Below are 12481 nucleotides of genomic sequence, written 5' to 3' on the forward strand. Positions count from 1 at the left end.
ACTATATTCCCTAATAACAGTGGCCTCTTTCAGGAGAATAATTCCCCATGACACTGCAAAAATGGTTCAAGAATGGTTTGAGGACCACAACGAGTCGAGGTGTTGATTTGCCCTCCAAACTCTCCATTTCTCAATCCAATCATGCACATGTGTGATGTTCTGGAAAAACAAGTCCAATCCATGGAGGTCCCACCGCGGAACCCACAGGACTTAAAGGATCTGCTACTGATGGCTTGGAACCGCTACCATAACATACTTTCAGAGATAAATGCCCAGGTGCTCACCCACAAAGAAGTCCATATAAATCCAAAACTAGAGGCACTCATGTGTCTTGCAGAGGAGGAAGATCAAAAACAGCAGTGTTTTTATTGTCAACGTTTTGATGAAGCTCAGTCCATCTTTCTCAAGACACTACAACATAGAAGTGAACAGACTAAGAAACCCAAGTCCCACCCACCAACAACACCCCCCAGTGATGACCTCACACAGTGCAAGGATTAAAAGACACATACAGGGAAAAGGTAAAAAAAAAAGATTATTATTATACAGGATTTATATAGGGCCAACAGTTTGTGCAGCGCTTTACGATATGAAGGTAGACATTACAGTTACAATACAATTTGGTACAAGAGGAAACAGAGGGCCCTGCTCGTTAGAGCTTACAATCTAGGAGATCACAAAAGAAGTAAAACACAATAGTTCATCAAATAAAAGAAAAGCAAAATCCTAGCTGAAAACCAGCTATCAAAATAGTTCCTAAAAATTACAAATAGCAGAAAAAGTGGAAAAAACAAAGCAGGTAATGAATACTCACAAGATGGCCACCATAGCACATGGCAAACACCAGGCAAGCATAGACCATCCATAATACGGGCAGCTCAGTGGCTAACTGGTTAGCCCTTCCACCTGGCAATACCAGGGTTATTGGTTCAAATCCCAACCATGGCACCACCTGCCTGGAGTTTGCATATTCTCTCTGTGCCTGCGTGGGTTTCCTCCCACACTCCACAGACATGCTGGTAGGCTAATTGACTTCTGACTTCTAACCCCACATGTTCCAAAAGTAAACAATTATAGGAGCATGAATAGCACCCAACATAAGACCATAGATTGACAGAAAACACCAACAGTACACAAAGACAAGAATACATACAAATGTGCATACTAGAAATCAGTACTCCACTACCAGATAGAAGAAACTAGAGGACTCAGCTATATAAATAGTTGCAGAGAAGGAAAGATGGTGTGATCTCCAGGAAAAACATGCCATCATAAACAGGAGTAACTTTGTTGTCCTAGCATATCACGTGTTGTTTTATTATTTTTGCATGGAACGTATTATGGATGGTCCATGCCTACCTTGCGTTTGCCATGTGCTATGGCTGCCATCTAGTGAGTATTCATTAACTGCTTTGTGTGTTCCACTTTTTCTGCAGTTTGTCATTTTTATGCAGTAACTATTTTGATAGCTTGTTTTCAGCTAGGATTTTGCTTTTTTTTTTTTTGGATGAATGATTCTGTTTTACTCCTTTTGTGATCTTTTTTTGACCTTTTCCTTGTATGTGCCTTCTAACCCTTGCACTGTGTGAGGTCATCACTAGGGGGTGTTGTTTGGGTTTATTAGTCTGTTCACTTCTATGTTGAAAGTTAGACTGAGCTTCATCAAAACATTGACAATAAAAACACTAACTGTGAAATATAAAGCACAGCGCAAAAACAATATAAACAAATAATAAAAAATAAGAAATATAAATAAATGTCCAAATAAATATATGTGCCAAAATGAAAAAGTGAAAAGTCCCAATCCAAAAAAATTGAGAAGATGTTTAAATCCAATGTGCTCCAATTTTAACACAACGGTGCTGTATACAGAAACTTCAGTATAAGAGGTTGGCAGGGGAGGAAGCAGAGAGCAGTGGAGGGCCTGGCGGAGAATGACACCGGCCCGGCAGACACAGCGAGTCCACAGCTCCACACAGCGCCGGTACTTATATAGCTCCATCAATGGCGCCAGGACGGTTAGTCCAAGTTACACCGTTATTTGTATTTTCCACCTGGAAACCTGCTACCTTCTGGATGTTTTATGCTCAATAAACTACCTTACTATACTACACTATGGAGTTTCTTCTGCTTTAAACTCCCCCGACGAGGATTACTTTACAGATTCGTAGGACTCGCAGTAAGGATTTCCATATACCTGGTGAGCTGACCTGTCCATCCCTTAAAGGGACCCCGGTTACCTTTCCATCACACACCAGAGGCTACAAGATCCAGGCACACTCAGTGAGGGATTCTACTCCATTCCTGACCAGATCTTGATGACCTTCGATGACATCAGGATATATACATACAAATGCGCATTTTACTATGCGCTCTGGGGAGTGTGCATTCTTATCAATTTTGACTGCACAAGCACCAAACTTCCAGTTGAATACAGGATTCACGTTTCATAACACTGGCTATCATATGAACTATTTTTTACAGTGATTGCATTTTATTGGTCATTTTTGTTTTTATATATTTTAGTGCTGCACTATAATATAATTTGTCTGTTTGAGGTTTTATTGGTTACCTGAGTGCTTAGCAGCTTTTAGTGCGCTCGCAACTATATTTATTTGAGAAACTTCAGTGTGTTCACATCACCCGTGACATTCAACATATACTGCACTCACCAGATATATTGGACTCTAACATTAAGAGTCAAACAAGCTTTGTGAATATTACATATGCTCCATAATAGGGATCCTCACTACTTCAGAACAAACTCCAACAGAGGGATTTCCCATACTGATTGATAGGTGTAAAAAAAGAAAAGACTAATAGTGTAATACTGCCAAAAATGTAATTAATAAAATCCAATGCATTATATGCACTCACATGCTTAATATAAAACAAACACCTTTATTTTCCCAAGACATAGAGATTACTACCTGCAATGAAGAGCTCCTATAGCGTATACACTGGCAGCAATTCACATCGGACTTAGCAAAGATGGCTCTGGAGCTGCTTTTTTTGATCTTCCTCCTCTATAAGACCTGTGAGTGCCTCTAAAGCAGTCTTGGATTTGTATATATATATACGGTATATTACCAAAAATGTAGAGTATATTAATAATTTGTTTGTAATCTAATTCAGATGTCTATTTACTGCTATGCTCTTTATTTATTTTAGATATGAGTACAGACCACCAATATCTAAAAACTACTGCTTGCTATGGTCCCAAAGAAGCAAATGTAATCTGCAAAATGCAGCACATGAGTTTATACTAATTTTTGAATAGTTAAAATACAGTGCAATATGTTTTTTGATGTGGTCATTGACTATATATTTCACATGAAATGCACCAAGGCATTCATTTTATTGCATATGGTTGTTAGTTGAGATATATTTTAATAACTTGCTAATATATTTTAATGGTTTTTATAAGAATTTTTGTATAGCACAGAGTGCTTTGATAAAAAGGTCCATTGATGCATATAGTATTTTAAATTTGTAAATAGGATGTCATAAGTTTTAATAGTATACTGAGTAAAGACTGGTTTCCATGTATTGTTTATAGTTTTGGATTGGGGTAGATCATCTTACTCTTCAGGATGTCTTTGATGAAGAAACACACCAAGCTAAGGGCCTGCTGATGCCACCATGCTCTGTGTATGGACTCTCCATGGCTGCTGATGTTGGAGGCATCACTGACATCACTTTATTTCTGAGTGGCTTTGTCATTTTTAATATTTAAATAAAGTTCTTAAAATGGTGATTAGAGTCTCTTATTGTTTACAATTTTCTGGGCTGCTTTCCCAATGGATAGGGGAGCCTTTGCACATGAGAGGTGGATCATCTGAAAGCGCTGTTGACTATACATCTTTAGGTGTGTCATCCTAATCTGGTGAGTGGGATTCTCTTAGGGGGAGCACTCTGGTTATCCACTGTGTTTGAACACCATTTTTCCATGTTGAATATCATTGAACACCACCTTTGCCACATGTTGTTGCTGTTGGAATGCAACATTTATCTTCTGGATTTTTTACTGGATTGAGAAGATGGGACTGTTTGTTGGATATTTGTGATGTTTATGAGGGACAATATGATGCTTTTGTGATATTGGATATATACACTTATTGATTGCTTGCACTTTTAGCACTTTTAGGGTCCATTCACACCAGAAACTGAATGTTTTTGCATGCTTTTTTTCTAAACTGTTTTAGGGGCTTGTCTGCTTGCTTACACAAGTGGGTCACTTCTTTGGGCTTTTATGCTTACTGCGCTGCGTTTACCTGTGTTTACATGTGTTTATGTTGTGAAAACATGCAGCATACCTTTTTCACTGCACTGCCCTGCAATGGTATGAACTATTCCCATTAGATAACATGTATTTGGGACTGTATATGCAGTGGGAATGCATTCAAAAATGCATCTCACTGCACCAGGTATGAATGGGCTTTTACATTGTGTTGTAATTTTTTCTCATTATTTCTGATTATTTATTTATATGTACTGGCTTATGTGAAGGCACAAGTTTTAATTTTTACATGCTTTCATTTATACAGTATATTTCTCTAACTGTACGGGCTGGCCAAGCTGTCCCCCAAAAGCGACATTGACAGGGGTTGGGACAAGCTGTAACATAGATCTGGGTCTTCGAGCAGTTGAATCAGCAGTTTTTTTTTTGTAAATAATATTTAAACCAATGTTAATAATTGTAAGCACCTCTGGCAGTATTATAGTTGGTCCCAGACCCTGTCAATTTTGGTGGGCTTGATCTGCATGTAAATGTGGGGAATGATATAACTAAAGGCAGGTAAAGTAACGTGAACTAGGACACATGTATTAATCGTATATAGTCTTTGGAATACAATTTTTTTCTATAGTTATACTATTTTGTATCAGTTGGAAAAGTCTAAAGGCTTGTAAGGATCTGCTATAGAGAATTGGCAATGCACTGTTATGATCCAGTGATGTGGAGTTCATTTACTAAAGCTGGGGAGTGCAAAATCAGGCTCACTTCTGCATAGAAACCAATCAGCTTCCAGGTTTTATTGCCAAAGCTTAATTGAACAAGCTAGGGTTAGAAGCTGATTGTTTTTTTATGCAGAAGTGAGCCTGATTTTGCACTCTCCAGCTTTAGTAAATAAACCCCATGGAGTCATACATCATTTAGTTGGGAATAATATTGGAATATAGACACATCTAAAACCAAACACATAGATGGCTATTTCAGCATTTATTCCTCATTCACTATATCAATTTTATGTTGTTATTACCTTTCACCTCCTTTTTTTCATGTGGACACTGATAGTCAAACTAAACTTTAAGTTTTAATCAGATAAAAACATTTCAGGTGCATCAAAACAAAAGGTGTGCAAAGTCTTACAGTTTTTCTTTATAAAGCAGCCACAGCCTAAATAAAAAAGCCAGTCTTCTTCCATCATGCTACAGCAGCAGTCTCTCTGCAGAGTTCCAACACCCCCCTGCTGAGTCAGACCTATAGCTTTCCCATCAGCAGAGCTTATTCTCCCTGCTGATTGGAGAAGCTTTGCTCTGACTCATCAAGTGGCGTACTGATCCTTCCAGTGAGTCCACACAGATAGTAAGGGGCCTTTTCTGTAGTATGCTGGCAGGGGACAGGCTTTTCTACTCAGGCTGAGGCTTCTTTTTAACCACTTCAAGTCCAGAAACTTTCACCCCCTTCCAGTCCAGGCCAATTTTCCGCTTTCAGTGCTATCACACTTTGAATGACAATTGCGCGGTCATGCAACACTCTACCAATATGAATTTTTAAGCATTTTTTTGAGACAGATAAAACTTTATTTCGGTGGTATTTATTCACCACTGGGATTTTTATTTGTTTCTATATAAATAAAAAGTCCAAAATTTTTTTTTAAAAAGTGTTTTTCTTATAAAATTTTGCAAATAAATAATCTTTGTTTATAAATCTAGGCCAAAATGTATTCATCCATCTTTTTAGTAAAAATAATAACCCAAATTAGTTTACAACCAAAAATCATTTTTCAAAATTTTTATTTTACATTTTTTTTAATTTCTTTTATATTATTAGTTATGTTTTTTTTAACATATTGTCACCCTAGCAGTACAGTTTCACCATAGTGACATTGTACTACTTGTGGGGGGTGATGAAGATTTTTTTTTTCTTTTTTTATACTGATTGCTTTTACACTCATAAAGGCTGCAAAAGCAACAATTTCTCCTTCTCTCTGGCTGCGTTCCTACAGCCATTGAGAAATACTGTGTGAGCTGTGATTGGTCACAGCTTGTCACATGGCACAAGGCTGTTGTCAATAGCCTTGTACCATGTGACCTCTGTGATCATTTACAGATTTCAAGTAGTAAGCAATGATGTCAGGAAGTGACATCTTGTTTACTACTATTCATGTGATCACTGATTGGCCAATCAGTGATCACATGAATCGGAACCTCACACAGAGGTCCCGTACAGTGATCTCTGTTCCCAGATCTGTGTTCCCAGGGAGCGTTCACAGGCAATGGATGCAGGGGGACGTTTAGAAACGTCCACCCGCATTGGCAGCGCTCCTGTCTGGCCTTTTATAGACATGGGCCGGACGGGAAGAGGTTAAAGAAAACAATCTGTAAGAATTTGCACACCCTTTGTTTCGATGTACCTGGAATGTATTTAGCTGATTTAAACTGAAGATTAAGTTGGAATCAATTCACCTGAATTGAAATTTGGCCCTTCTGAAGATGTACATGTCTTTGGTATCTAACCTTCAGTCAAAGAGTCTACTAGTGGGATAGATGGAACTATGTTTGATAGATTGCCAGCTGGCATGTGACAGATAAATAAAGCAATGCTTCCTCATTGGACAATTAACTCAATGGGGTTATCTACTAAAACTGGAAAGTACAAAATCTGGCCCAACTATGCATAGAAACCAATCAGCTTCCAAGTTTTATTGCCAAATCTTAACTGAACAAGCTGAAGTTAGAAGCTGATTGGCTACCATACACAGCTGCACCAGATTCTGAGTGCTCCAGTTTTAATAAATCTCCCCCAGTGTGTTAAACTACTTACATCACTGGTGTTAATGCCTGTTATTTTTAATAAAATATGGAATACTCATTGCTTTACCCACTCTCGAACAAAAGGTCAGAATGTGATGATGGTGAAGGCAAGCATGCAGATTCCAGGAGAGTGTGGGCACACTTAAATATGAGTAGGTATCCAAAGAAACCTGTGTCTATCAAACTCTAATATATGATCCCATGGAGCAAATCATAAGGCCTAATTTGTTGCGCTGACAGCAGAAATGATCTTGTTTCATCCATTTATCTTCACTTGTATTTATGTCCTCAGTTTGAATTCTAGTATGGATAGGTTGATAGAATATGGCGAGTAGACAACTCAGCGTTTCAATTTTCTTCATCTACCTGTTTTAAGAGAGTATATAAGCAGAATAATTCGATTGACTTAGTATTGAACTCAATGGATCAACATGACAGGTGTCCTTTAATATTGTCATGCTTAATTTATAGTGATTAATGCTGTCCATAATGATTGAATGTTCATGCTACTTTTTTAGGCCCAGCTTACTGCCATGCATGCGGCTCGATTCCACTCAACCTCCAAGGCACCGTCTCCAGTCTACCTGAAGGGCTACAAAGAACCTCGGGAGGACAAGGACAGCAAAAGCAACAACCACACCAAGATAAGTAAACTGTTCTCAGTGGAAACCTCAGTGCCTGAGAGCAAAGGACAGAAAAAACGATCCAATTCCATACAGGAATTCTCTGAATCATTTGAAAAGCAGCTGCGCTTTCGGACAAAACGCTCCACATCTCTGGTAGGTGAATTACAAGAAGGATTAGTAGTTGTGGTACATTTCTTGAAATCATACTTATTTGGAGCTCTGGTCCCAGCATCCAATGCTGTAATGTGGGATCCTCAGTGGAGAGTAGAGACTCCCTTGTTGCAATATGGGATATGGGGAAGGGGGTTACCAGAGCCACAAGTTGATGGGCAAACAATGTGATTGGGAGAGTAGTGGAAGCTTCAAGAGTTAGAATGACAGCACTGTACTCTTCGGGTCTTTTCACATGAGCTTTGTCCACTCTGCTCATGGATGAGATCCATGAGCAGATTCCCCAATGAATTGGAGCTGAATGGGATGGATGTCAGTATTTTTACATCGGTTTGTGTCCACATTTACACAGCTGATAGGGGTGGACCCATGGTCCTTTCACATGAGCTTTGTCCACTCTGTTCAGGATAGGATCCATGAGCAGATCCCCCAATGAATTGGAGCGGAACAGGATGGATGTCAGTGTTTTTACATCGGTTTGTGTCCACATTTACACAGCTGATAGGGGTGGACCCATGGTTCTTTCACATGAGCTTTGTTCACTCTGTTCAGGATGGGATCCATGAGCAGATCCCTCGATGAATTGGAGCTGAACGGGATGGATGTCAGTGTTTTTACATCGGTTTGTGTCCACATTTACACAGCTGACAGGGGTGGACCCATGATAGCTCTATGGGTGGCCAGGTGTAAAAAGACCTCTGTCTGTTTACATTAGGCTACCTGCAATCCATTGCATTTAGTGCTGGAAAAATGGAAAAGGACACAGTGCATTTCTTTTTTTCTGGACCTGGACATACTGGTGAGTCCATTTACACCTGCCTGCCCATAGACCCACATGGAGCTTCCGATCAGGTTTACCTGAAAAATTGACAGGTGGACCTGATTGGAAAGCTTGTGTGAAAGGGTCTTAGAGTTCTGTGGAGGGCATTATGGGACGCTAATATGAAGCCAGGTTCAGGTACAGGGAGGTGGGGACACTGATATGTTCAAGATTCTTCTCTATGAACCTGCACAACATTGACCCTGACTTTCTGATCACTCACTGTAGGCTAGAGGTGGGTGGGGGGGGAGAAGAATGGAGTTGCTGCATAAATGCTAACAGTTTTGGGTACCGCAAGCCTTTGTATATCAAACAGTCATTTATGATAAATGAGTTACTTACCTAAAAGAAATTTATGTCGCGTATACTTTAATGTCAGAGTAATGTAATCAGAATAATGTAATGACCTTTTTGAAGACTGCATTTAGGCACGATTTGTAGGGTTTTGGTATTCCATAGTTTTTGGTATTTTTCAGCACGAGTCATTTCTTTTCTGATTAAAAGGGATATTCCTATACTGGACATTAGAGGGTGCCAAAAGAAGTATATTGATTTAGAAATGTTGATGTATAACAAAACATGTCTTTTTGGTTTTAAAGGAAAAATGTATATTTATTATCTTACAGGAAAACAGAGGTTACTTGTCCTGGTTATATCTTAAAATTTAACTAATGGAAATTTTTTTTTAGATTGTGGTAGAATGGTAAGAAGCTAGAACCACCGCCAGGTTTTTTTTCCTATCAGGTACCGATTCTCACTTGAGAAAGTAGCTTTTGTTAGTGACAAAATGCGTTCCTCCTGGCAATGCATCTCTCTAGCCACTATTAGGAGAGCCAAAGGAGATGTAACATCATTTCATTATTATTTATAAATCGCTAGCTTTTTCCTCGATGGACTAACATTGTGGTTCGTTCATGCCTATGTACTGTGAACTCTATGTTCAGAACATCATCTCACATATTGTCCTTAGAATTTCAGGACCCTCTGTCAATCAAAACATATATGATGGAACTGATGCCTTTCAACTTGAGGTCATTTCTGGATAGATGATAATATTTGTTATAATTTGGTCATGTTCAGGATTTCACTTGTTATATGCATGATTTGATGATCTCCATTAATCATTTAGATGGACGTACATACATGTTGCATATATACAGTTCATCATTTGCCTATATAACCACTGGAGGGGATATGCTCTACTCGGACCCCTTAGATAACCGTGGTAGGTGATGAGGGGTCTCCACTTTGTTGACCTTGAGTTTTGAGCGTCAGCTGAGGAGTTGAGACATCTGTGAATTTCCGCTGATTCTTCCATGATGACACACAAGTGCCTGTTGCTTGGGAATGAGTATACATTATAACACTTCATATTTTGACTGCATATCATTTTGAGTCATGGAATTTAACATCCTATGGCCTTTTAAGGGAGTGATATTCAACTCAAATGACCTATTTTGCACTGTATTAATTATGATCATATCTTATCTTGATTTATATAGACAGTACTATTCAACATGATGTCGTTAAACATCAGCCATCGTATTCATACCACAAAAAACATTATTTAGATGCCTTCATGTGAATTGATTTATTGTTTATTTCAGAACAGAGCCAGAGAAGGCAATTTTTGCTATATCAACAGTATTGTTGTGGAATTCATGCAATTTTTTATAATGCTGATGGTGTTGGCCTTTTGGGCAATGTTTTTCTAAGACTATTCTAATTTTAACCAGTCAGAATTTTTTACCTGTTTTTGGTCAAATTGATTGTTTTATTGAATCTATAGCGTATATACTAAGACTCTCTGGTTATTTAGTTCTGAGGCTACCCAGTTCTCTGGCACAGTCAGATATCTGGACAATTGTAATAACAACTTTTGCCAATTTGCAATTTTTTCATTGCCTCCACAATATCTTTGAGTCCCAATTAGTGGTGGGTTAATTTTAACTGTTTTTAAAATGGCTACTTGATGAACATTTGAGGTGAAATACGAATATTTTTTAGATATATTATACAAGTTTTGTATTTAAATATGCACACATTGGGAAGAAAACCACATTAGAACTATATCATCTTGCATCCTGTTGACTCTATAGGACATAAAGTGAAGAGAAATATCCCTAATGAGAAAAGGTGACAAAAAGCTGGCAGTGATTTTAATCCTCCCCTACTTTATCCACACTTTAAAGAAATGTTTTTGCTTTGGATGCACTTTAAGTATACAGTACCTCTTATCTTTTATCAGTAGGTATACTTTAACATGCAACTATTGGTATTGTGAGTTTTATTAATTTTCAGTTATAAATATGGTTAGTGTGGCACCCCATAGAGCTACTGTTATGCTTAATCAAGTTTTTGTCCTCCCTTTAACCAGAGAGAGTAATATTCACTTAGTTAGGTCTTCCCTGGGCTCTGTAATAATGGGCTCAATTGCTTCCTTCTGTCTCCCAGGGGATCCAGGGACATGGGAGAATCATGACCCTCAGCTTGCATGTTAATATCTCCCCAGCCAATCTCTGGTCAATATGACAGGTGACCAGCAGGGGGCTGAGGGAGGTATAAATAGAAAGTTGACTGACCCTGCACATGGCTGCAGCCTTTTTGTTTCTAAAGGATATCCTTAGCATTCCTGGGAGAACATTAGCTACTACTCTATACATTCAGGACTGCATTCCCATTTTTGGATTCCTGTTTGTTGCTGTTCATCTTTACCAGGGGTCTTCAAATTTTCTAAACAAAGGGCTAGTTTACTGGCTTTCAGACTTTAGGGGGCTGGACGGTGGCCATTGGGAGTAGAAATTGTCCTGCATCATTGGGAGTAAACTATGCATCTTTGGCATTAGGGAGAGGAATAGTGCTCTATTCTTGGTGTAAGTTGGAGAATTAGTGCCCCATCGTTGGTGTCTGTGGAAAGTATTGTGCCCCGTTGTTAGTGTCAGTGGGTGGAATAGTGCCTCATAGTTTCTTTCAGTGAGATGAACAGTGCAGAATTGTTGGTGTAAATGGGAGGAATAGTGCCCCATTGTAGGTGTCAATGGGAGGAATAGTGCCTGTTGTTGATGTCAGCAGCAGGAATTATGCTCTCTTGTTGGTATCAGTGAGAGGAATAGTGTCTTGTACCAGTGGGAGAAAAAGTGCCCCAAGGGTCAGATAAGGGCAGGCCCCCAGGCCAAAGTTTGGAGACCACTGATTTTTACACTTCAAAAGGGGTACCTTCACCCTGAAGTCTTAGTGCAGAGTTAGTGTCCTCATTTTCAAGTTTACAGTTACTGGAGTATCCCTAGACTCACCCTCACCCAATCCAAGTTCTACCCATAAATAAAAAAACAAAAAAAAGAGTTGCATAGCCAGTTTACAGACTCAAATGTGTGGGAAATGTTGTTTGCTTGGCTGTCTTGTGCCGATCAGGGAATGGAACCCGGGATCAAACCGGCAGACCAAACCTGTCTGTGCGTTACATTAGTACAAAATCTCATTCCTAAAACAAAATACAAATCATGGTAATGTTTTGTTAAAGGAGTACACCTATGCTAATTTATTTGTAGTACTAGACCTGACAATTTCTCATATTGCTCAGCGGTCACTACTTTGTATGTCCCCTTTCCCCCTTACAAGGCCAAAATGAAGGCATTACTCTGCTGTTGGTGAGCTACCCAATTATTATTTTTTCTACATTATAGAGAATCATTTGGGGAGCTTCCATTATTTAGCTTTGGATGGACAAAACTTCAGAACTGGGCAATGTGATAAGAATATATTACCACCTGAATCTTTAAGATACTACATGTAAACCAACATTAAAGCAACCATGTAAAGCTGCAAT

General features: G+C 38.8%; 1 protein-coding gene across 1 annotated transcript in view; it reads left to right on the forward strand.

Moving 5' to 3' along the window:
* Positions 1–12481, forward strand: part of LNP1 (leukemia NUP98 fusion partner 1) — a 64990-nt gene that overhangs the window by 23820 nt on the left and 28689 nt on the right. The window contains exon 2 of the mRNA XM_089682875.1: positions 7557–7817. Within this exon, the coding sequence (XP_089539001.1) occupies positions 7557–7817 (261 nt within the window). The remainder of the gene's footprint in view (positions 1–7556; positions 7818–12481) is intronic.

The sequence above is a fragment of the Staurois parvus genome, unplaced genomic scaffold (assembly GCF_062004578.1).
Source record: "Staurois parvus isolate SC_StPar_1 unplaced genomic scaffold, SC_StPar_1.0 ptg000299l, whole genome shotgun sequence".
In the NCBI taxonomy this organism is placed as follows: domain Eukaryota; kingdom Metazoa; phylum Chordata; class Amphibia; order Anura; family Ranidae; genus Staurois; species Staurois parvus.